General features: G+C 52.8%; 2 protein-coding genes across 2 annotated transcripts in view; both read right to left on the bottom strand.

Moving 5' to 3' along the window:
- Timp2 (TIMP metallopeptidase inhibitor 2) overlaps positions 1-25,703 on the bottom strand; it is a 54,768-nt gene that overhangs the window by 12,041 nt on the left and 17,024 nt on the right. The window contains exon 2 of the mRNA XM_045158772.1: positions 282-382. Coding sequence (XP_045014707.1) covers positions 282-382 — 101 coding nt within the window. The remainder of the gene's footprint in view (positions 1-281; positions 383-25,703) is intronic.
- Cep295nl (CEP295 N-terminal like) lies at positions 17,415-23,039 on the bottom strand. Its single transcript, XM_012948137.2, has 2 exons — positions 22,974-23,039; positions 17,415-19,127 (listed from the first exon to the last, which is right to left on the bottom strand). Exons 1-2 carry the CDS (start codon positions 23,037-23,039, stop codon positions 17,415-17,417), a joined length of 1,779 nt encoding a protein of 592 aa, XP_012803591.2.

Genomic DNA, 25,703 nt, shown 5'->3' with positions numbered 1-25,703 from the left:
GGCTCCGAGTCTACCCCATGATGCCAACGGTGTCCTTGGTAACTTGTAAGAAGGCTGTACTGCCAAATTGTCACCAGCAAAATCAAGGTATCATGTTTCCAGAGTCACTGAAATGGCTGGGAATGTAGGATTTCTGCCCAACTTTTCAGGCACTTACAGGTTAAGAAGAACCAGGCCTGTCTGCGAGCTGACCATGCCACTTTCTGGCCTACAGGTGGCTGGGAGGAGTGCCACCCGATGCCCTGTGCTCCCTCTATGGTGCAGCCCGGCAGGGAGATTACCTTGATCTGCTTGATCTCATACTGAATCCTCTTGATGGGGTTGCCGTAGATATCGTTCCCGGAGTCCACCTCCTTCTCGCTGACTGCTTTGGCCCTGATCACTGCAAAACACAGAGGCGCAGAGGTGAGGAGAGCCCGCAGGATTATCCAGGCTCTGGCCAAGGTGGGAATGGGATGTGTGGGTTCATGCCCCATCTGCTGTAACCTGAGGGGCAGAAGGACACCGGCTGGGTCAGAGCCAGGAAAGCCTGGCTTGCCATGCTGGAGTTCATAGCAAGACTCCTTGGTTTGGCTACCAGCGCTCAAGCCATGAGCCCGGGGTCTCTCACCAGACAGCTCTGCAGCCCCCAGGGCATGGCTGCAGGTCTGTTTCTTCCACATGGGTGCTCAAGGCCTTTCTCACTGTCTCGTATGCCTACTTTCTGATGGCTGGGGAAAGAGTTACCAACAGCCTAGCCTGTGCTCCTGCACGTAGGGGTATGGGCCTTCCCATTGCCTCAGCCTCAGCCTTCTGTCAAAAAGACTACATGGGCTTTAATCCCAGCACTCGGGAGGCGTAGGTAGGAGGATCGCAGAGTTTGAGACCACCCTGAGACGACACAGTGAATTCCAGTTCAGCCTGAGCTAGAGTGAAACCCTACCTCAAAACCCCCAGCCCCCCAAAAAGGCTATGCGGTTTTTTGTCCCAGATGCACCGAAGGCGAGGAAGGAAGCCCCTGCTCCTCCCAAAGTGAAAGCAACGGCTCTGACAGCCGCACATCCATCACCCACCTTCCGGCCACCCTCAACACTGCGCCCCCGAGGCAGCCTTGATTCCCTGGGGAGAGCGCCCCCGGGAGGACAAGCTTGGCCACTGGGCCACCATCAAGTTCCGCTGTCCACCGAGTCGGCCATGGAGACAGAAGAGGACACACACGGGTGTTCACTGTGCTGGTCACGGCCAACAAGGGCCGGACCAGACCGGCTGGGGAGAAACTAAACTCTGCGACACGAGCTGGCCAAAGTCACTACCCCAGCCAGGCCTGACGGAGAGAGGGCGCACGCTCGCTGGCTCCCCATCATAGGCTGTGGATGTTGCCAACAACACTGGGGTCTAAAATTGGGATCCAGCTGGTTAATTCTAAATGCACTTTTTTTTTTTTTTTGCACTATACCAAAAAGAATAAAAAAGTTATATGGGGCTGGAGAGATGGTGTAGTAGTTAAGGCGCAGGCCTGTGAAGCCTAAGGACCCAGGTTCTATTCTCCAGGTCCCACGTAAGCCAGATGCACATGGTACAGCACGTGTCTGGAGTTCATGTGCAGTGGCTAGAGGCCCTGGTGCGCCCATTTTCTCTCTATCCCTAATAAATAAATAAATAAAAATAAATCCTTTAAAAAGGTTATATGGCTGGGAGCACATCAGTAGTTCTCTACCTTGATGAAGCCTAGCTTACTTAGATTTGGCGGTCTTACATCTCAAAAGCCTATTTCTTTGGGCACTGGCAGGCAGCTCAGAGATAAGAGTGTCTGCCCAGCTTTCAAGAGGTTCTGAGTTCCATCACCAGCATTGAAAAAAATAGTTTCCCTGCTAACTGTCCTACAGGGCATTCCTTTTATATTTTTTGGTTTTTTGAGGTAGGGTCTCACTCTGGTCCAGGCTGACCTGGAATTCACTATGTCGTCTCAGGGTGGCCTCGAACTCTCTGCGATCCTCCTACCTCTGCCTCCTGAGTGCTCGGATTAAAGGCGTGCGCCACCACACTGGGCCTACAGGGTCATTCTTTATAGTAAATCTATACATGAGAGTCAGAGGCGGGGTCGTATTATGCAGGGCACAGAATGGGTTAGGAAGGGGCTCAGGCAGGAAGAAGAGAACCTCAGACCACAGCAAGAAGACAGAGTTGAGGGAGAAGTTGGGCCAGGAAGGTTCCAGAATGTTCTGGAGCCAGGGGTCATGCCTCTTCTTTTCTTCACTTCAAGGTTATTAACTGGGGCAAGGTCTGTTTAAATGGCTTTAAAAGTTTTGCCCTGCAAAAGGCAGAGGGGCAGGGGTGACTGGATGCGTGTTCTGTAACTATGCACACAGAAGAGGAGCAGATGGGGCCTGGCCCAGAAGCCTCTCCCTCCCTCACCCCAGTGGTCAGCTCAAGTCTCTTGGAGACTCCTGGCCAGGGCTGTTTCCCACAGAGCAGGGAGGTCCAGGCACGTGGGAGCCCCATCTGCTCTCTCAGACCCCAGAAATGTGCTCTAGATCTCCCCGCCAGGCCCTGGAGTCCCACACCACAGCGAGGCCCCACCCAGGCCCAGGCCCAGGCCCCATTCGACTTTCTCCTTCTCTGTAGCTGAGTCACAGCTGGCCTGGCCACAGGTTCCTGCTTCCCAGCCCAAGGCAGGCCTCACTCTGAGGAGCCACATCTGCTAAAGGCTGCCTGGCAGGCCACCACAGAACAGAGGGCTCAGCTTTATTCCCCAGCCCCCTTCATAACCATTTCCTGTGAAGTGCCTTTGCCTAAAATATGAACCTCTTTGCAAGTCAGCAGCAACCTGGGCAGTTACTGCCCAACAACCTCCATCCCAGTTCTCCCCGCCCCCTCGCTAGTCTCTGGCTTTAGCACACCCAAGAACACCCGCACCTCTGAAGTCCCTTCTGCCCAGAACTTCAGCCCCTCCCACCCCCATTCCCGGCTTGGGGATCTTCTATTCATCCTTCAGGAGTCCACTGACAGCTCCCCTGTCCTCCGGCAGCACGCGGGGCGTCCCCATCTCCCACACTTTCTGCTTCACACACCAGCGCACCTGTCTGCTCGGGGACCTGAGAGGTGCCACCAGGTACAGGCCATGTGCGGAATAAAAGCTGGGGCTCAGTAATATCTGCCAGAAGGAACTGGGTGGGGATCCAGACAGCCTCCTGCTGGGGTGAGGCAAATCCTCTATTCCTCTTGTTTAAAAAAAAAATATTTTATAGCTGGAAGGATGGCTTAGCGGTTAAAGCATTTGTCTGCAAGACCAAGGACGCAGGTTCAATTCCCCAGGATCCATGTGAGCCAGATGCACAAGGGGGCACATGCATCTGGAGTTTGTTTGCAGCGGCTGGAGACCTGCCACACCCATTCTCTCTTGTGTGCTCTGTCAAATAAACAAATTAGAAAATATTTTTAAAATATTTTATTTGCAAGTAGATAGAGATGGAGAGAAGACAGAGAGAATGGGCATGTCAGGGTCTCCAGCAGGTGCAAACAAACTCCAGACACACGTGCCACTTTGTGCATGTGGTTTTACGTGGGTACCCAGGTCATTAGGCTTTGCAGGCAAGTGCCTTAACCACTGAGCAATTTCTCCAGTCCTTTAAAAAATTTTATTATTTATTTGACAGAAAAGAGAGAGCAAGAGAGAATGGGCATGCCAGGGCTTCCAGCCACTGCAAACAAATGCCAGACATGTGCACCCTCTTGTGCATCTGACTAACGTGGGTCCTGGGGAATCAAACCTAGGTCCTTTGGCTTTGCAGGCAAGTGCCTTAACCACTAAGCCATCTCTTCAGTCCCCCTCTCAAATAACATTTTTGAAAAAGGGCTGGAGGGATGGCTTAGAGGTTAAGGCATTTGCCTGCAAAGCCAAAGGACCTCGCATGTGCCCGGAGTTCACTTGCAGTGGCTAGAATCCCTGATGTGCCCATTCTTTCTTTCTCTCTCTCACTCTGTCTCTTTCCATCTCTCAAATAAATAAATAAAAATAAAATATACCTTAACAAACTTATTTGAGAGACACACAGAGAAAGTATGGGTACAGCAGGTCCTCTTCCCGCTACAAATGAGCTCCAGATGCATACGTCACTTTGTGTGTCTGGTTTTACCTGGTGTAGTGGTCTGATTCAGGTGTCCCCCATAAATTTAGGTGTTCTGCATGCTAGGTTCCCAGATGATGGAGATTTGGGAACTAATGCTCCTGGAGGGAGTGTACTGTTGGGAGCGGGCTTATGGATATTACAGCTACTTTCCCCTTGCCAGTGGTTGGCACACTCTCCTGTTGCTGTTGTCCACCCTCTGCTCATGCCATCCTTTCACGCTGCCATCATGGAGCTTCCCCCTCGAGTCTATTAGCCAAAATATTGCTTCCCCTTCCCCCCCACAAGCTGCTCTTGGTCAGGTGTTTCCTGGCAGCAATGAGAACCTGACTGCAACATATCGGTACTGGAGAATCGAACTCGGGCCATCAGGCTTTGGAAGTAAGTGCCTTTAACCACTGAGCCATCTCTCCAGCCCTTCCTCTGTCCCTCTAACACCTGCATAACCTATGCAATGTGTTCAGAAGATATTTGTGCAAATGGAGGGGGCAGGTTAACACAGTTGTACATATTGCTATCTGCTCAGAAACAAACTAGCAAAGTACAGAGGGAGCAATGAGTCCCAAAGGAGCACTCTCTCTCTGTCTACCCCCCCTGGGGGACTTTCTGGCCCTACCTCTCGGGTCCACGACACTGCTCAATGCCAGCGCATGAATGTGCTCAATAAACAACACTAACGGTTGGAAAGTGAACCCAATGACCCTAAAACAACCAGGAGGTCACGTTGTCCCTATGCACAGAGATCTCAGCATCACTGCCTGACAAAAGTTCCCATGAGACCCCCCCATGTGGGTCTCCATCTGTATGTGAAAGGGGTGTTAGGGGACCAAGACCCGATTACTCGTTGGCAGCTGTGAGCTGCAGGTTCCTTGATCGCATATCTAACCGTGAAAGTTTTGCCCTGCGAATGACAGGGGTGCCTGGTGACTAGAGTGTCCTGTCACTGTGCACGTGAACCACAGGTGGTGAGGACTGGAGAGGCTCTGGGTGGAGCACGCGCTGGGGACTAGCGCACGTGGACGTCAGCGCCAGCCCTGCGTGGCGGCGAGAACAGGCTCCATGGGACGGAGCCCTGGAAACTGGAGTCCTGCTGCTCGGGGGCACGGGCCCTGGTCCCACAAGTTGCTCAGTGGGCTTCGGGGCCTGGATGGGAGCTCACTGCACCCTCACTGTGCTTTGGAGCCAGAGATTATATTTTCCTTTCTGAAACTGTTAAAGTTTTTTTTTTTTTTTTTTTCCAGGTAGGGTCTCACTCTAGCCCAGGCTGACCTGGAATCCACTCTGGAGTCTCAGGGTGGCCTCAAACTCATGGCGATCCTCCTACCTCTGCCTCCTGAGTGCTGGGATTAAAAGTGTGTGCCACCACGCCCGGCTTTATTTTCTGTTTGTTGTTTATTTTTTGTTTTGAGGCAGGGTTTCACTCTAGCTAAGGTTCACATGGAATTCACCATGTAATCTCAAGGTGGTCTCAAACTCATGGCGGTCCTCCTACCTCTGCCTCCCAAGTGCTGGGATTTAAAGGTGTGTGCCGCCATGCCCTGTAAGAGATGGTTTTATTATGGGTTCAGGGTAGACTTTTGGGGGTCAGGCTAGAAAGTTAGCTGAGGGAGGCTACAGATACCCTCGTAGGGGAGGGGGAGGGGCAAGGGTGGCAAGCCCTCTACTGTCAGCCTGGCTGAGGGAGGCCACAGACGTACTCGTGGGGAACAGGGAGGGGGAGGGCCAGGTGGCAAGCCCTCCACTGTCAGCTGGGTGGCTTGTCAGGCCATGGGGACTCGGCTGGCAGATTCTTCCAGATCTCTTAGAACTCTGGGGGCAAGTCCATTCTTCACTCTGCAAAGCCAGAGATGATGTGATGGACAGAAAAGGAAGATCGAGAGAGGCAAAGAGGGCTTAGCAGTTAAGGAGCTTGCCTGCGAAGCCTAAGAAACCAGGTTCGGTCCCCCAGGACCCATGTAAGCCAGATGCACAAGGTGGCGCATGCATCTGGAGTTCATTTGCAGTGGCTGGAGGCCCCAGTGTGCCCATTCTCTCTCTCATTTTAAATAAACAAAGGCAAAGAAAAACTGGTCCTGTGAAACCTTCAAAGCATCCCTCAGACAGAAGGCAGCTTTGGAAGCGTGCGCCGTTCCCCGGAGAAGGACTCACCTGTCTGATCTATTGCCCAGCAGGAACAGTGGGAGGAGATGGGGCATGGGGTGGTCTTGGCAGTAACCTTGGGCTTGGCAGAGCAGCAGGCAGACAGGGCAACAGGGACTCAGACTACATTGCAGTGGAGAACAGGGAAGGAGGTGACGAGCTCTCTGGAATCACACCCCACATGCATGACAGTGACTTTTGAGGCAACTGCCAGGAAAGGAGACCAGGTCACAGGAGAGACAGTGCTCCTGAGTCCCAGGCTATCTGAAGGACATGGGGAAGCACAGAGATGTGAAGAATCGCGGCAGATCTAGACAGCAGCAAGCCATGGGCACACAGTGATTGGCCAGCTATTGTGTACTGAGCTGGGCTCTGGCTCGAGGATGGGGCCAGCCAGGTCCTGTCCATGCGCCATGGGTGGCTGCTCTGCCCTACTACCCACCCAGGAGTCTGGACACAGCAAACAGGAGGAGATGCTTCATAAAGATTCCCGTTTCAGGGCTGGAGAGTTGGTTTAGCAGTTAAGGCACTTGCCTGCAAAGCCAAAGGACCCAGGTTCGATTCCCCAGGACCCACGTAAGCCAGATGCACAAGGTGCTGCATGTGTCTGGAGTTCCTTTGCAGTGGTTGGAGGCCCTGGCGTGCCCATTCCCTCTCTCTCTCTCAAGTGAATAAATAAAATTTAAAAAATTCCTCTTTTAGGGCTGGAGAGATGGCTTAGCGGTTAAGCACTTGCCTGTGAAGCCTAAGGACCCCGGTTCGAGGCTCAGTTCCCCAGGTCCCACATTAGCCAGATGCACAAGGGGGCGCACGCGTCTGGAGTTTGTTTGCAGAGGCTGGAAGTCCTGGCACGCCCATTCTCTCTCTCTCCCTCTATCTGTCTTTCTCTCTGTCTGTCGCTCTCGAATAAATAAATAAATAATTTTTTAAAAATCTTCAAAAAAAAATTCTTTTAACTGCTTGTTGCCCCAGCCATGGATCCCCACCACTCCCTCCCAGCAGCTCAGATTTAACCGGTTCCCCTCTCCCTCTGCTATTAACACATCTGCGTTTGGGATGGAGGGCGATCCCCTGGCCGATGAGTTCCACGCCAGATGCCTGCTACTGGAATGCACAAGCATTGACTTAATTCAAAGCACACGCAACCGCAGAGGCCCTGCCCCCACCCCTGGAGCTGAGGACACCACATGATGTCACTTCTCCATCATGCAGCCTGCAAAAACAACCCCAGTGCACCCAGCCAGAAGGGGATGGACAAGGACCGGCTGGGTGGGAAGTGAAGGTTGTGGAGTATGAGCCAAAGAGGGCAAGGCTGTGTTCAGATTCTGAGAATCATCCGCCCAGGGACACGGGTGGAGGCTGGACGGTCCTGAAGCTGTTCTGTAAGAGAACTTGCTGGAAATCTGGAGGCCATGGCTGAGGACGGTTGAAAGATGTAACATGCTCCACAGATGCCAATCCTAGCAGGCGGGGCCCTGAGCTCACAGAAGAGTCACGTCTCTGCCTCTTGGGGTGGTCCCTCCTGTTTGTTCCCTGGACCACCAACCTACTGACTGGCAGTACTGACATGGTCACATGACCCTCCAACAAGGTTTGCTTCTTACTGTGTCCATGTGAGCACCGTGGACATTCCTGAGAGCCTAAAAATATGCTGTGCCCATGATTCCAAGATGAGGGAGACCCTGGAGGGGTACCCTTTCTCCTTACTGAACCCTTTTAGGATCTTGCTGTGGGCCTGGCTGCTATCCACATGTGATGGCATAGCTCCCAGCCCTGCCGAGGCAAGCTGTGGCTGTGGTAAAGTGACCCTCAAAACTCCACCTGCCTAAGGCTCAGGGATATCCAGCACAGTGCCGCCAGCATCTTGCACGTGCATCGACCGTGGGGGTGCCTTGGATCAGATGTCCCCACAAACCTGTGTGTTCCGAATGCTCAGTGCCCGGGAGATGGAACCTTGCTGAAGGGTGTGTGCTTCTGGGGGCAGGATTTGGGGTGTTTTAGTCCAGCTCCCCTGTGCCAGAGTTTGTCTCACTCTCTCGCCGTTTCCACCTGCTGTGGCAGAGGTGACGTCCAGCCTCTGCTCATGCCATACGTTCCCTGAAGCTTCCCTTCAGACTGTGGCCAAAAGAAACCCTTTCCCGCCCCATCAGCTGCTTTTGGTCTGATGCTTTGTCCCAGCAACAAGAAGGTGACAGCAACAGAGTGAGACTGGGAGAATTTGCTGAGGGTCACTAGAGGGCAGGGTCCGCCCAGCCAGCTGGCCCTACTATGCAGAGTGGGCCCTAGAGGAACCGTGGCAGGGTGTGGTGGAGTGGCTCCTCCCACTCAGAGCTGGGATCCGGGATGAGGAGGTCTACATACTTGCCAAGACCTAGAGCACGGGTGGTGGGGGTGGCGCTCTGACCTCTGACGTTGGGTTGGAATGGCTATGCCATGCTGTCCAGGGCCCAGCCCTGAAGAACGATGCCTCATGCCTTAGAAACAAAATCAGTAACTGCAGGCCCAGTTGCCAGCGTCTTCCCAGGGTCAGCTGCTTCTGTTTGTTGCTGGGCAGAATTACATGCCAGCCAATAAGCTCAGAATAATTAGAGAGGCAATGTTCTCTGCCAGATCAAAGCCAACCTGGCGGAGATCTGATGGACTTTACAGGTACGTGTGGCACTGCTACTATAATGGAGGGGTGCGGGGGGGGGGAGCTCTACACCTTTGTCTAAGCTCCTCAGAGAAGGGGTGCCACACACCTTGCCATTTTACACCCTCGAGCCAATTGGCAAAGTCCTGGCACCATCCATAAGTAGATCCTGTGGCTGCCAATTGGGATCTGTCTCTTGTCTCCACAGGGTGCACATCACAGCAACAGTGGCTGTTAGACCCGGTGGAGGGTGCCTGCCTCTGGGTCAGTTTGTCTCTGCCCCATTTCCCCAATTCTAGCATGCCACCTCAGCTGGGGACAGAGGTCCAGCCACACGGCTCACGGCTTGGCCGGGGGATAGTGTCAAATGCTTAGATAGTTCAGGGCACCGCTCTTGAAGCCCTCAGAGGAGCTGTGGGGGGCCATAGGAAAGACCACTTGGATAGACTTAGCTGTTGGGAAGGCATCTGCTTCCATCAGCAAGCTGGGCTGACCTTGGGTGTGGAGGGGTGGAGATGGCTGCATGCACTGCCAGCAGCAATGGACAGTGACCACACAGGGACGCTGTGTTCACGAGTGTGAAGAGGCCACGTCTCCCCCTGTACAACTGCAGCATGTGGATGCAAGTGTGGTTGAGCAGCCAGGTGTCATTCAAAGGAATGCAATGTTTCAATACAGGTTTGGCACCCACAAGTCCTTGAGTGCGTCCAGCTCCACCTGCTGCCTCTGGCCTCACTGTCCCCACTTTGCCTCCAAACCCCAACTGGGGCTCCTCTTCCTCATTCTCAGGCCTGTTGGGTCAGTGGAACAGACCTCCTACAAATCCAATCCTTTTAGGGAAATGGGAGAAAAAGGGGACTGACAGTAATTAAAAAAAAAAAAAAAGTCCTATAGCAGTGGAAGGAACCCAGAGCTGCCTGAGACCAGACCTTCTCTCAGAACCCCTCGAACCGGATCCACCCTTCACAGCCAGCAAGAGGGCTTTTAGGGGGGCCTGAAAAACTCAGCAGGACCTCTAAACAGTGTCCTAGCCATGGGCCAGGGCTTAGCCAGTCCAGGTTGAACTGTCCATCACGACTCAGGCCGGGACAAGAGGTGGCCAGGAATGAGAACTGCTCCGCGCAGATGGGTGGGGCCGAGGGCGAGGCGCAGCAAGAAGTGAGGTGCAAGGCACTGACCAGTCCTTGGCCACTATCCCCTCTGGACTGGTCCCTGGGGAAGGTGCCAGGCCCACCTAGCAGCAAGCTCCATGCCCACCGCTCAGATGGTAGCACATTCAGAGACAGCACAGGGGGGCGGCTGTCCTTTGGGTGCCGGTCTCCATGGAGACCTGCTTTCCCATCTTCATTTCCTGCCCATTGCTTTGGCTCCTCTGGGGGAGAGTGAAGGAATGACGCCCACCAGAGCGAGCTGCAGCCCTGTAGCACTCTTGGCCCAGCAATTCCCCCCCCCACCCGCCTCCTGCAGCCCCAGGACCCTGGCCCTGCCCTGCCCTGGCCCTGGCGAGACCCAGCCCACACCCTGCCACCCTGGCTCCCGCCCTCCCTTCTCCCTGCGGGCCTGCGGGGTCTCATGCCAGCGCCTAGGGCTTGGCCCTTCCCATTCACGTGCTGCTGAATCATTTGAAAAAAATGTGTCCCCACTCCTGGGAGGGCTTGTTGAGGACAGTGTGGCTTTGTGGAGGAAGCTGCAGCTCGGCACTTTCTCGGCCAACAGCCACCGGGAGCCAAGCTCGGCCTGCAAACCCCTGGGCTGGGCTGCAGACGGCACGGCGGAGGCAGAGGGAGGAGAAACCATGCGGGCCTCTGCCAGCCTTCGCTGCCCAGCACTGAGAACGGGGCTGGGTCACGTCACGGAAGCAGAGACAGCGGACCAGAATCCTCTCCATGCTGCTGTGGATGGGTGGTGGGACCACCGGTGGTCACCAGTCCTCACTGGCTGGCTCGTCTGTCATCCAGGGACAGATTTGCAGTGGCCAGACCTTCGGACCATTGTTTCAGGCTATCAGCATTAACAGTCCCTGGCTCATGAATGGGACCCTAAGACATGTGGCCCCAAGGGCTCCACCAACTCCAGACATCTAGAGGAAGACACAGGGGCTTGGGCTCCTATTCCCCATCCCCATCCCCATCCCCGTCAGCCCTCCCAGAGCCGTGGAGCTTGGAGGCAATCAGGCTGGGGCTCTGTCTCTGGTCACTGGCTCACTGCTGGTGGAACTCTATCTGGTCTCAGAGGTCTGGACCTAACTGCTTGCACTTTCTGCTGATTGGAGGGACAGCTACAGGTCAGAGATGGTCCCCGCCCCACCAACAACTTCATAACCCCTTTTTCCCATCCTATTACACAATGGGGCCCTAAATGCTAGTCTGTGTGTGCTGGCTGAATGTGGGCTGGACGGACAAGGAGAGGTACGAGGACTAAAGGCTGACTCCACAGATTACCCCAGTGGGTCCTGGCCAAGACTGACTGGACCAGCCGGTGTGGGAGGGCCCTATGAGCCAGGGAACCACCTGCCTGCATGTCTTGCCCTGGCTTCTGTGGGATCCCGTGGGTATGCCCCGGCCCTGTGGACAGTCACACTACCGTTCCTCTGCAAGCCTCTTAGGCAGACCTGTCCACCACTAGGTCAGTTCCAAGCATCTCTGCAGTTTGGGGAGGAGGATGCGTGAAGTGGGGATGGAAGGGTGTGGCCACGTGACCAGGGTGCCGTGGCAAGTAGAGAGGACAGTGGGACAGTGACGCTGTTCCCCAAATGCGGGCTCAGAAGCTCCATGTCGGGAAGATGGCTCAGTTGGTAAAGCACTTGCTGCACAAGCACGAGGGTCTGAGTTCGAATCCCCAGCACCTAGGTTAAGTTCTGGGCATGGTGGAAAAACCCCAGCGCTGGGGAGTTGGAAACGAGAGGATCCCTGGGACTTAGTTGCTAGCTAGCCTGGCTGAATCAGCAAGTTTCAGGTTTGGTGAGAGATCCTGTCTCAAAAAATAAGATAAAGAGCAATAGAGAAAGACATCCAATGTTGACCTCTGGCCTCCACATACACATGCACACGTGTGCCCACATGCATATGGGCATGCATATGTTATATTATACATACACACACTCTAAAAAAAAAAAAAAAGAGCACACACTCTTAAAAAAAAAAAAAAAAGAGGGCAAAACAAAAAAAAAGCCGGGTGTGGCGGCACACGCCTTTAATACCAGCACTCAGGAGGCAGAGGTAGGAGGATCACTGTGAATTTCAGGCTACCCTGAGACTTCATATTTAATTCCAGGTCAGCCTGGATCAGAGTGAAACCTTACCTCGAAAGACCAAAAAAAAAAAAGAAAGAAAGAAAAAAAGAGGGCTGGAGAGATGGCTTAGCAGTTAAGGTGCTTGCCTGCGAAAACTAACAACCCATGTTCAACTCTCCAGATCCCACGTAAGCCAGATGCACAAGGTGGCACAAGTGTGCAAGGTCACATATGTGCACAAGGTGGCACACGCATCTGGAGTTCAATTACAGTGGCTGTAGGCCCTGGCACACCAATTCATTTTCTCTCTCTCTCTTGCATTAAAAAAAAAAAAAAAAAAAAAAAAGGCCTGCCAGGCATGGTGGTGCACACCTTTAATCCCAGCACTTGGGAGGCAGAGGCGGGAGGATCACTGTGAGTTCGAGGCCACCCTGAGACTCCATAGTGAATTCCAGGTCAGCCTGAGCTAGAGCAAAACCCTATCTCAAAAAAACAAAAAAATCAAAGGAAAAACAAACAAACAAAAACAAAAGGCCGGCCCACTGGGCTTGTCTAAAAAAAAAGTAAAAGCATCACAAAGTCAGTGGAAAGTTCTAGACCACAAGTTCAAGAGAAGGAAGATAGGTGGATCTCCATGCGTGTGGGGGCAGGATGCAGGCTGGACCCCAGAGTGCTGCCAGCGCAGCCGCCTGGGGGACCCAGTGCTTCAGAGAGGCTTTGCATTGTCGGGGAGCCATCAGTGGGGCCTAGAGGTGACCCCGCTCTGTGCAATTGTGTCTAGAACAGAGGCTGGTACAATGGCTGGAACCTGGGCACGAGGGGAGGAGGAGAGTCACAGCTTTGGAAGGGCTATGAGTTCACCCGTGAGCTGTCACCAGCCACTATCCAGTGGTCCAGCCTGTGCTCGTCCTGGTGGAGGCGGCTAGGTGCAAGCAGCGGGCAGGCAGATGCTCCCTGCTGCCCTGGAGCTCTCTGCCTTACCACCCAGCTGTCTAAACAGGTTCAAACCAGTGATAATGGCCGCAGAGACGCTCAGGCCTCTGAGGAGGAGATGGGAAGACAGCCATGATGTCCCCACAGGGAGTCACTGGATGGCCACCTTCAGGTGTGGGGGAATGAGAAGTCCTGAGATTCTGACTTCCTCCCACACTACCAGCCTGGGCCAACGCTAGCCCATCCTCCTGCCATCTCCAAGACAGGTAGGTGGGAGAGAGCGGGCTCCCGGTATTGCCAGGGGACAGTGTAGGTGTGACTGTCCAGGCAAAGATGAGTCACCCTCCGCCATGTCTCTCAGTCCATCCTTACACCTACTTTTAGCTCCAGTGGGGACAAGCAGCAGCCATTCCTCACCCAGAACGCATGCCACAAATGCTACCTTTGCAAATGGAAACAAAAATAACCCGTTCCTAGGCAGACACGTCTGCTTGGCGGGCTGCGGCTCCCGGTTAAGCCAGGAGGCTCAGTTATGCAATGTTAAGTCCCATCAGAGCCATGATGTTGAAGTTGGGGTGCCACAGCACCCACTCTGCCTTCTGGACAGAGGTGACGCTAGAGGGTAGTCTATGACATGTAATGCTGAGCACTACTGAAAACGAGGCATGGAGTGGGGCAGACAGGAGTATGATAATTAAAATACAAAAAGCAGGGGTTAGGATGGAATGATGGTTCAGCAGCTAAAGGTGTTTGCTTGTAAAATCTACTATTCTGGGTTCAATGCCCCAGTACCCACATAAAGCCCGATGCACAAAGTGGCGCATACGTATGGTATTTGTTTGCAATAGCAGGAGGCCCTGGTGACCCCAGCCCCCCATTCTCTCTCCTCCGCAAATAATTTTTTTTGGGGGATGGACGGGTGGTTTGAGGTAGGTTCTCACTGTAGCCCAGGCTGGCCAGGAATTCACTATGTAGTCTCAGGGTGGCCTCAAACTCACAGTGACCCTCCTACATCTAACTCCCAAGTGCTGGGATTAAAGGTGTGTGCCACCACGCCTGGCATAATTTTTCTAAGCAAGCAAGGACTGGAGAGACGGCTCAGTGAGCAAGAGTCCTTCCTACACAACATGAGGGCCCGAGGAGGCCTGAGACAAGTCGATTCCCCAGCATCCATGTGAACAGCTGGGCATGGACACACACAGTTACCTCAGTCCTGTGGGGAGCAGAGGCCAGAGACTCACTGGGGCTCCTCAAAACGGTGAGCTCTAGAATCAGTTAAGAGGTTGTGTCAAGGAAGAACATGTGGAAGATCCATGCGGGGGCATACCTAATGTTCTCTGGCCCCCAGGCGTGTACGTGCATGGCATCTACACATCCCCCCTGCCACACATACTATGCGCATGCAAAAAGAGAAGCAGCTGGGCGTGGTGGCGCACGCCTTTAATCCCAGCACTCGGGAGGCAGAGGTAGGAGGAGGATTGCCGTGAGTTCAAGGCCACCCTGAGATTCCATAGTGAATTCCAGGTCAGCCTGGGCTAGAGTGAGACCTTACCTCGAAAAACCAAAAAAAAAAAAAAAAGAGAGAGAAGCAAACCCCAAACTCTGTGGGATGATATTTTTGGCCATCAAGTGATGGCTGAGTCTCGGGTTCTCTTGGAGGCTGGCTCAGGGTGCTCAGAGCCACATGACACGGGACCAGCGTGTTGCTGTGGGACTCATCCTTTGCCAACCATCCTTATGCCGTTTGCCTATTACCCGGACCTTCCACCGGCCAAGTGTTCCATGGCCCTTGTGTGCTGTTAGCCACGTATCTCCTGGGATGGAGTCTTGGACAGTATTGTGGAAGGGTTGGTGGCAGGGTCAGGGAAGGGTTGGGGACAGGGTCGGACATCCAGTATTTGTATTAGTAAATGAAAAATATCAGGGCTAGGGCTGGAGAGATGGTTTAGCAGTTAAGTGCTTGCCTGTGAAGCCTGAGGACCCCGGTTTGAGGTTTGGTTCCCCAGGACCCACGTTAGCCAGATGCACAAGGGGGCGCACGCATCTGGAGTTCATTTGCAGTGGCTGGAGGCCCTGGCGTGCCCATTCACTTTCTCTATCTGTCTCTTTTTCTCTGTGTGTCTGTCGCTCTTAAATAAATAAATAAACCAAAAATTAAAAAAAAACAGAAATTAAAAAAATATCAGGGCAGGTTAACCTCTTTCGTGGAAATATAGTGTAGACAATAAGGAAAAAAGGGGTGAATAAAGTCTTGCCACACCTATACCCCAGCTGTAGGGCTCACTAACAGCTTCCAAAAAAGCACTTTAACCACTGAGTCATCTCCCCAGCCTTAAAAAAGCACTTTAAACAAAAGGTGGTGCCAGGGCTGGAGAGATGGCTTAGCGTTTAAGGTGCTTGCCTGCAGAAGCCTAAGGACCCATGTTCAGCTCCTCAAATCCCATGTAAGCCAGATGTACAAGGTCGCACATGTACACAAGGTGCTACATGTGTCTGGAGTTCAACTGCAGGGGTTGTAGGCTCTGGCATGCCAATTCTCTTTCTTTTGCCTTAAAAAAAAATGGCCAGTCTATTGGGCTTGCCTCAAAAAAAAAATTTTTTTTTAAATTTTTTTATAAAAAGGTGATGCCAAGCCTGAGGTCAAACTGCTAAAGCACTTTTTGGCATCCCACCTTTGGGTCCAAGTCATTAGGGTCCAGTTCTCTTCTCAGCAATGGGCACAGAAGGAGCTGTGTTTCTGGAAGGAAACAGAGATACCACACCATAGCAAGCAAGTTAGTGGGAGCTCTGCACATGTGGGGATGTGTTGGGAAGTATACTGACACAAAAAAGGGAAAGACTGATAACTTTTTAAAATAACACTCAGCACCCCCCCCCCCGGGAAAACTATCCACCATAATGCTTAACATATCCACGATAGAGAAGAGGGCAGAGTCCCCAGATCAGCAGGTGCAGGTCTGAGGAGGAGGTGGGGATTCAGAACAGGAAATTAGGGAGCACTTAAGGAGCCTGCCTGCAAAGCCTAACAACCCCAGTTTGACTCTCCAATGCCCATGTAAAGCCAGATGCACAGTGGTATATGCATCTGGAGCTCATTTACAGCAGCTGGAGGCCCTGGGGTGCCCAGTCTCTCTCCTTCTCTCTGTCTCTCTCTGCTTGAAAAAAAAAAAAATTTTTTTAAGAGAAAATTCTCACATGGGCAGAACACCTGGTTTTAGCACATTTTCCAGATCTTGGGTCCAAGTGGTGGACTCAGAGGTGTTCATTAGATTGCATACACAGTACAGATAAATACGGCCACTCAGGGGTCAATATTACCGGCGTGTCATGGACCAAAGATGGTTGATCCAAGTCAAGGCCTCTGAGAAACATGGAAGGAAAGAAGGGATGGAAGGAGGGAGGGGGAGCAGGGCAGGAGGCTCAGAAATTATACTAATCCCCAAGGTGAATGAACAAACTTTGGTCCAATGGCCATACCCAGCCACCGCTTATTCTTATCAATCAAGACTTGGATCCTGGCCAACCCTCAACTCATTTCCACACATTCCTGCCAGGGGTTGAACCTAGGACCTCATGCGTGTTAGGCAAGCACTCTGTCGGCTAGAGTTACACCCCCAGCCCTTCCATGGCAGCGTCCTGAGCAGGAGGGGTGCTGAGCAATGGCCAAAGGTTGTATGGCTGGAAAAGCTATTTATTAGGCTCTTCGCAGGAAAAGTTTGCTGTCCTCTGTCACAGTCCCTAGGTCTGCAACTGGCAAAAGGGACAATCTACCCAGTGTGGGTGTCTGTGCCTATGTGGCTGCTGGGTCTAGCTGAGCACCCAGGTCCCATCATCAGTACCAGCCCCAGAAGGAAGCACTGGGGTTATCTGCTCCACCGTATGAAGGCTAAAAGAAATGTTTTAAGGGGTGCACTGTTAATGTTAGCATTGCTATTTTAAAGGCTAAGAGAGGTTTTAGAGCCATTTCTCTTGTCAAAACGTCTCAGACAGTGGCTAAACAAAAAATGATAAATCTTTTGAAACTGTGCCAGCCTGACCTCGAATGCTCCTGAAAGTCCAGTGTTTATTCAAGTCAACCATCTCAAGATATGATTTTACCTGGCGTTTTCATGCATACCCACAGCACATAAAGACAGACGCCCCTCCGGGAGACTGTCTGTACTATGCAGACTGGACCCCACTCCCTGGACCCTCCACAGGGGTTCTACTTTTGTTTGTGCAGAAAGGAGCATGCATGGGATGTTGGATGACATGATTTCAGAGAGACCTTAAAGATTTCTATAGAGATGGCGCATACACACTTAAGAGACACAAGTCTGGTATAGGGAAAAGCGTCCATCAGGGATGTATTTCTCGTGGGTGGAACTCGCCTTTAAAATGAGTTCTGAAACTCTTGCAAGCGTTTCCTGGCTTTTTCCAGAAACTGCTTGTGTAAGTTGTTTTTTTCTAAAATCTGCTGCTGAAGGTCACGGATCATCTGATTCTGCTTGTCCTCCTCTTGGAGGAGGTCGCTGTCCAGGAGGGAGGTGGTTCTGAGCTCGGAACTCCGATCCAGGCTCTGCGTGCCCGTGGGGTAGGACTTCAGAAGCGCCAGCCGCATCTTCCTGCGTGCCTTGCGCTCTTCCTCCAGCTCGGCCTTGTAGTGGATTTCCAGGCTCATGTCTGGGTGTTCCGTCAGCCCCAACAGAGCCTTTTGCCTTCTCTGCTCCAGCTCAGTCTTCTGCTTCAGCCTCGAAGCCACCCAGTCTGATAGGTCCACCTGTTTCTGCAGGTGGGGCTCAAGGGTTTCCTCCGCCAGCGAGGTCACTTTGGGGGGCTCACATCCTGTCTCGGGGTTCAGCGACAGCAAGTCCTCTTCGTTGCTGGGAATGTCCATTTCGGCTATGGGCGTCAGGCATTCCCTCTTCAAGGTGCACTTGGACATCTGTTGGTATCTGGGGTACTCAGTCTCACTTAGCAACTGCTTCAAATTGTTCTCGGACCATTTTTTGGAGACCTCTGCTTCCAGGGACCTCCCGGTCTCCTCGGCAGGTGCTGTGTCTGTCTCTCCTACGTTCTCCTCCCTCAGCGGGTCACTGCCCTGTCCTTGCAGCTCTGACACACTCTGCTGCTCATCAGGGGTTTGGTCCACCTTGAGCCTCTGTTCCAGATGCAAGCTGAGGTGTTTCTTCAGCTTTCTGTTGGTATTGAACAGCTCTTCGAAGGCAGACTCGATCTCCCTTTGCAACTGATTCTTGTCCCCAGGTTTGCGTAGAGACCCCGGGGATGCAGACCCCTGTTTGTAGGGGGAGTCGGGGGGCCACAGCTCTTCTTGGTTACTTACTTTGCCCTGTGAACTCTGGCTGCTGGAGCTGTGGTTCGGGTCTTGAAGCAAATGCGAGGTTCCCTTCCCTACCTGTCTCCTCCCCTCCCGGGCTGCTTCCTTCTGTGCTTCCTCCTTGTACTTAGTTTCTCCTGAGCCAGCTAAGAGTGGGTTCAGCTTTGCCAGGTCTGTCCCTCTGCCCATTCGAGGGCCCACAGGTTGGTAGCCGCCACCAGTCTTGCTCAGAGGCGCCCGCTTCCCTCTGACCTTCTCAGAGGGGTTCGAGCCCCGGGCTTTGGAGGCTCGTCGCTCTGAGCCTGCCGCTTTCTTCCGAGACTTGGGGTGCCAGGCTTGTTGCCTGGATGGCTCTTCTCTGTGGGCCCTCTCTTCTCTCATAGCTATTCTTTGTCTCTCCTTAGTCCTCAGGGATCTTGCTGTTCCTCGGTGGACGGGCTCCTCCAAGTCAAGGTCATTTCCCACGGCCCGCCGCCCTGCCGCCTCGTCCAGCAGACGGGCCAGGTAGAGGCGCTCCAGGTCTCTGACTTGCTGCAGCCGGGCCTCCTGCAACTCTGCTTTCAATTCCTCTGTCAGGTGCTCCAGCTGCCGAGTTTTCCACTGCTTCAGAGTGACGTCGCCCTTGTCCCTAACTTGCAGCAACGTGGGCTTCGGCCTCAAAGCTAAGGCTTCCTCACCTGAGGCGGCGCTCAGCTCAGCAGCTTTCTCCATGCCTCGCTGGAGCCCAGGGAGGTTTGTGACGCAGCTTTCAGCGGCTGGGAAAGGCGGCTATAGCCAGAAGCACGGGTTGCAGGGCCGGGGACCCGGGAGGCCACTGAGACAAGAATGGTTTCACAGCAAACCCCCAAATCTAGCAGGAGGTCACACGTGGTTTTCGGGAGCAGCTGGAGGTAAGTGTGCAAGGCCCTGGAGACAAGGGCACATGAGAATCTCAGGGCAGGGATACATTCAAAGTGTGCCCTCCAGGCCTCCCTCAGACCTCTGCCCACAAGAGCCCATTCCCTGACTCCTGGACACGGTGCTATGTGCCTCTGATAAGAGCCTGTGGGGAAACTGTATTTCACAGGGCGAGGCTGTGCTTCCCAGGGGACATCTGGCAGTGCCTGACAATTTTTGTCATTATAACTGGGAGGAGGAGGTGCTACCCACCTGTGGCTGGGGACAGGTCACAGATATTGCTAAATATCCCACAGTCCACACGGTGACCCTGATAACCAAGAATGATCTGGCATGAAATGCTAACAGGGCTGACACTGAGGATCCCCAGCCCAGGAAGCATGGTTAGGACTGAGGTGGGTCAGGTGCAAGGAGGAAGCCTGGCCTCGGAGGAGAGACCTGTTTGTGCGTGAGTACAGGCATGAGCCAGGGAGGGAGGAATCTGTAGGACGGGGTGTATGGGCAGGGGCTAGTGTGGATGGGCGCATTTCCTCTGTACGCATGTTCATGTGAGCAGTGGTGTGCACTGAGGTGCGTGTGGTGCTCAGATCAAACAGAGAGAAGACATGGGTGTGACATTTCTCATCATGGTGCCTAGCTCTCTCTTGTAAGATTGTCAGAAGACCCTGCAGGTCCCTGTGGCATCAGGAAGGCCTATGCTTTTGTCTGGCCTTCCCTGAGGTTGAGGTGGAAGTGTGCTCCCCCAGAGGGGGCCAGACCCGTGTTTCTTATCACTTGGAGCTGATGGAGGCGGCAGCTGCTTCCTGGACACTGTGTCCATGTGGACAGTTCTCCACTGCCCTGCCCTGCCCTTTCTTTCAATTCCTGTGTCACTAAGCTAAGCAGCCTGAGCCAAATGCAGTCACAACAATCAGAAAGTGACACTGCCTCAGACCCACACTGTAGCTAACACTCTGGCACAGGCCTCCCCTCTCTGAGCATTGGATATCTACTGAAGTTCCTTGTGGAGACAGGATTTTACTATCAGCCCAGATCAGCCTTGAACTTGCAGTCTTTCTGCCTCAGCCTCCCAACTGTTGGGGCTACAGACACACATCATCATACCCAATATAGATAAAAAATTTTTTGATAGAAACCCTGAGAGGTAAGGAGCTGTCATCACCCATGGTTCAAAGACGGGAAGTGAGGCATGGTGGGAACACTTGAGCCAGGTCAGACGGCAAGAGGAAGACAGTGGGGTCTCTGACCAGTCATGGCTGGGTCATACTATCACTGGCATGGACCTATATGTTCTAGTGAGAGGTCCTTGGTAAATCAGACCTGGAAATTTAAATCACATACTAATAACAGTGGCTAATACTATATTCCAGCAGCCTGCCAATCACCATGATGGGAAAGAAGAAAGAATGGGAGAAATTCAGAGCATTCAACACGGGGGTTGTTGAGACTTTCATTAAAGATGACAGTAATTCAGTGTGGGGGGTGAATAGAATTTTGGCCTTTGTTCTTTGATTTTTTTTTTTCAACAAGTGGTTCCACGACAGTTGGTTATCTACTTGCCAAAAGAGAGAGAGAGAGAGAGAGAGAGAGAGAAGGAAGAGGAGGAGGAGAAGAATAATTTAGACCCTCTCCTTACATCATATACAAAAATTAACTCACAAAGGATCATAAGCCTTAATGACTTGGGCAAAGAGTTCTTAGACGAAACACTAAGGACCCAAGCAATGAGAGAAGAAACTGACGAACCAGTGTCATCGAAGTTAAGACCTGTGTCCTTCAACAGTCACCATAAATGAAATGAAAACCAGTGTAAGTGATAAACCATGCTTGAAGATTGTCTATCCAAGAAGAGACCCCAATCCAGACTATTTAAACAAGTGTATGCATGACGACAAACCATCCTGCTGACAAACGGACAAAAGAACCAAAAAGATAACTTGCCAAACAAGGCAGATGTGTGGCTGAGATGGCACGTAGAAAGATGGCCAAGAGCAACATCCACCAGGGAAAGGCTGAGGGAAGCTGCAGCCAGCTTCGGCCTCATGCCCACGAGGTTGGCTCTGATTAAAGTGTGTGGAGACAGCAGAGCTCAAAAACCCTGACTGTGAGTGTGGGTGAGATCAGGTGCTTTGGAAAGGCCTGGCAGTTTCTTTAATAGCAAACACAGACTTCTTATGACCCGGCAGTCCACCCCGACATTTGTGGCCAGGAAAAATGGAATCATGAGAGCAAAAGAAGAGTAAACTCCTGGCTGGGAGCGGGTAGGTCGCTGCACTAAGTGCAGTACAAACATGAGTGCCTAAGCCTGGGTCTTCCAGCACCCATGTGAATTCTGGACACAGGGGTGCAGCCGCGCCATCCCAGTATTTAGGAGGCAGAGGCAGGAGGATCCCCTGAATGAACTGACTGGCTAATTTATGAACTCTGGGTTCAGAGAAAAGATTCAGTCTCCATAAATAAGGTGGAGACTAATCAAGGTAGACATCCGACATGAATCTCCGGCCTCCACAAGCTTGCTCATCCACAATACGTGTGTGCCCACACGCATTCACACATCCCTCATACATGCACATGCAAAAAAAAAAAAAAAAAGTGAAAGGAGAAAGAAATAGGCCCTCAGAGCAGCTGAATAACATTCTCAGCTCCCACAGGAGCTGGGTTTGAATCTGGGATCTCATATACCAAAACCTGAGCTTTTCCTACCACTAGGAATGGCCCTGGGTCACCAGCTCAGGCTTTGATCCCTACCCTTGGGCAGAGGTCTTTGGGATAAAGTTTGGCAAGTTATAGCCAGCTCCATCGTTCAGGACTTCATATCCCCGTGACAACCACCAGCTGTGTGCTAGTGTCTGTCACAGCCTTGGCACCTGTCTGCTCTCCCCTGTGCCCCACAGCCCAATGCCAGCTTGTGGCCAGAGGACAGGGTCCCACTTGGACTTAGGCGAATGCTGGCGTGGAAGGTCACTGGGCCGGGCCAAGCCCAAGATGTCTGGAGAGAAGCACTTGCTCAGTGGCTCGGAGCCCCACGGCATCATCCCTTTCCCTGAGGTCTGGCCTGCTCTTCCTCCAGGTGCCTGGGGCTGCAAGGTGCCCTTGGACAGGACACCTGCCGAAGACAACAGGCACACTTCTGACTGGGGTCTCATGCGGTGTCCTTGTCACTCTGCTGGGCAGAACATTCTGGACTAGGCAGGACCCCCATAACCCTTTATCCTACTCAATATCCTCTTGCCACTCAGGTCCTTGTGAGGCGCTTCTGCCCCCTCATGTTGTCCCTGGCCCCTCAGAGCATGCCAGCTCCTTCACGGACACCACGGCCCCCTTCCCGACAGAAACCACCCTGGGGCAGTAAACAGAAAGGCACCGGGAGGCCAGGCTGGCCTCGAGACAGCCCCAGAGCCTCGCCCCCAAGCACTACAGACATGGGGCCCATTCGCTCTAGCTTTCTGCAGCTCTGACCCCGACATGTGGGGCTCGCTAGCCTGTGGCAGCCACACCCAAACAGCTGCTCTGACCGCTTCAGAGTATCTGCACTCACCCCAAACCCCAAGAACAAGGGAGCCCCACGTGAAGGAGCCCTCTGCTCCTGTCACCTCAAAGGAGACCCCGCTGCCTCTGAGCAGCAGGCAGGGAGTGTCCATTGCTAATCCTAGTGAAAGCGGGGACCACGAGGGACAACCTCATTCCATATGCAGAGCCCAGAACAGATGCTCATACCAGACGGGCCTGGGTCTCAGTAGCAGGATGCTGGGCCCTGCAGATGACCCGTGTAGATACTGCCATGTTCGTACAAGAGAGCCACGATGCTACCTACTTGACAAGGCACCATGCAAACAATGTCTATGCCCAGGAGCTCCAGCCTGCCCACTCTGGTTACTGTGGGGAAGACTGCACAGCTAAGCAGTGGCAGTCAGGCCTCCACTTGCTGGTCCCCTCCCAACCCAGTTACCATGGTGGCCCGCTTCACAAGTAGATACCAAATAGTTAGCTCCTCAGAAGACACATCCCAACCGAGACACAGGTCAATAGCAGCAAGCACTACTACCTCCAGGGACATTGGCGTGACCCGGATGTCTTTCTCAGCCCTTAGCCATGACCCGGCCTCTGTAAGGTGCCATCTCCACTTGGGCTTCCACTGGCCTCACACACTCACCTCAGCTTGAACCCAGAACTGCATGATCTGAGGGTGATCCACGCAGAGCTGCACGCTAGGTCCATCCAGCACTGACCCCTCCCAGCACTGATAACCAGGAAGCCAGGCTGACCACAGGCTTGTGTGGCTTCCTGACACTCACACTACCCGCTCACCCCCATCTCAAGATTACCCCATCTTCAGCTCCAACTGTGGGGAAGTCGAGATCAAGAGAGGTTATGTTACTTGCCTAAAGCTCTGAGCTCATGCATTATGCAGCAAGGCCTCAAATCCCAGCAGGCAGAGCCCTGCTCCTGCCTCCCTGCAGGACAGGGAGGACAGAGCTGGAAGCTCCTTCCATAGCACAAGTGGGCTCTGACCTGGGCTGTCTGACTTGGACTTCTGGTGAATGCCTCAGTGCTTTCTGAGTTAGGGTTATCTGGAACACTGCACTGCCTCTAAGTTCATCGACTGAACTACCCTTCCTCTTTGGCTCACATTTTGTCAGCATTCACCCCAAGTTGCAGACTAGCCAGGTAGTGTTAAGCCAGGTCTCCCTCAGAAGGTGCACATGGGGCTTGATGGGACTGGTCTGTAGACCTGTGGAGGCCATTGTATCTCTGTCCTCCTCCCTCAACTTGACCTGGGATCCCAGGTATCCTGGGCCAGATCCCTGTCCCACCCCATAACTGTGCCCCTCCCCAAAACCTTCCCCACCCTGTAGGCAGCCTCTTCTCACGGACCTAGCCTACAATACCCTGCTCGCCCGCCCTTTGCCTTCACCTACAAGTCCCAGATGCTGTCCTAGCCACCTGCAGCACACACAACTGAGTCTCTAGTAAAGCACAGGATGCAAGACCCCACCCCAGTGGGATTTTTACCCTAGCATGCAGGACAGGGACAGGGGTGTGCTCTGTCTACCAACCAGGGACATCAGGTTACAGGCTGGTGAGCTTTTAGGCAGCCTGCCATCAGATTCCCTGTCTTATCTGTCCAGGAGCACTGTGTACGAGGCTCCACCACTAATGCCTACCTCTACCCTTATAAGTTCTGTATGGGGTGGACATGCCACTCCTTGGTCTTCCACCCCATACCCCCAGCCCTGTCCTGCCCCCATGCCTGGGACATCCCGACACAACAGCTCTTCCCCTCTCTCCAATAGCCTACAGACTCAGGACAGCCAGCAGCATTTCTTTGAAACATACAAAGACAGAATAAACTAGTTGGTTGGAGGGAAGAATTACAGGAAATTCCAACATCTTTCTTCCAACATCATACATAAAGTCAGACATTCTTCTGTCTTATGAGCATGCCTCAAATATGGTTTGACCTTTAAAAAGCAACCTTCTGGGCTGGAGAGATGGCTCAGTGGTTAAGGCGCATGCCTGCAAAGCCTAAGGACCCATATTCGACTCCCCAGATCCCATGTAAGCCAGATGCATACAGTGATGCATACGCAAGGTCATGCATACACCCAAGGTGGCACACTTGTCTGGAGTTCAACGGCAGTGGCTGGAGGTCCTGGCATGCCAATTCATTCGCATTCTCTCTCTCTCATAACAAAAGCAACCTTCTGAGCCAGGTGTGGTGGCGTGCACCTTTAATCCCACAGCTCAGGAGGCTGAGGTAGGAGGATTGATGTATGAGAGAAAGTGGGCTACAGAAAAAGTTTCAGGTCAACCTGAACTAGAAAAAGACCCTTCCTTGAAAAAGACAAAAGCGACCCTCAAGGTTGCCTTTGGGATGACAATGAACCTCTCAAGGGCTTTTAAGGAGCATAGAATAGGGTTTCCCTAAACTAAGTGGCCCCAGAATGTAACTTGGGCTTAGTAAGTTAATTTCCTGCAGCTTCCTGCATCCTCCCTGTTGGCCATAACCTGCACCTTTCTGACAATAATCTGTCTCCCTAAACCACTGTGGCCAGGTGCCCACAGGAATAAGTTTGGCAACTGTCTGACATATGTGTATAAGCAGGGCAGAGTGAGCCTGTGGCCTGTGTCAGGAAACTGAGCTTTCAAATCTCAGCTGGCTGGTTCTAATATACAACACTCATGTTGGTCTGTTGAGAAAGGATCTTACTTTGTAGCCCAGGCTGGCCTGAAACTTGCGATCCTCCGGCCTCAGCCTCCCCAGTGTAATAACCCACCAACATTCAGCTCAGAAGGTTTTCAACAGCGCCCATATCTGGCCAAGCCTGGTAGGCCAAAATGTAACAGGAACACATCTAAATCTTACCAAATCCAACAATGAGCACATAGCACAATGGCGGGCCACCAAAGTGCTACCTGTGGCTATGAGCCATGGCCAGGAAGAGC

This window comes from Jaculus jaculus, chromosome 9, assembly GCF_020740685.1.
Source record: "Jaculus jaculus isolate mJacJac1 chromosome 9, mJacJac1.mat.Y.cur, whole genome shotgun sequence".
Classification (NCBI taxonomy): Eukaryota; Metazoa; Chordata; class Mammalia; order Rodentia; family Dipodidae; genus Jaculus; species Jaculus jaculus.
This window is presented reverse-complemented; position numbering and strand designations above follow the sequence as displayed.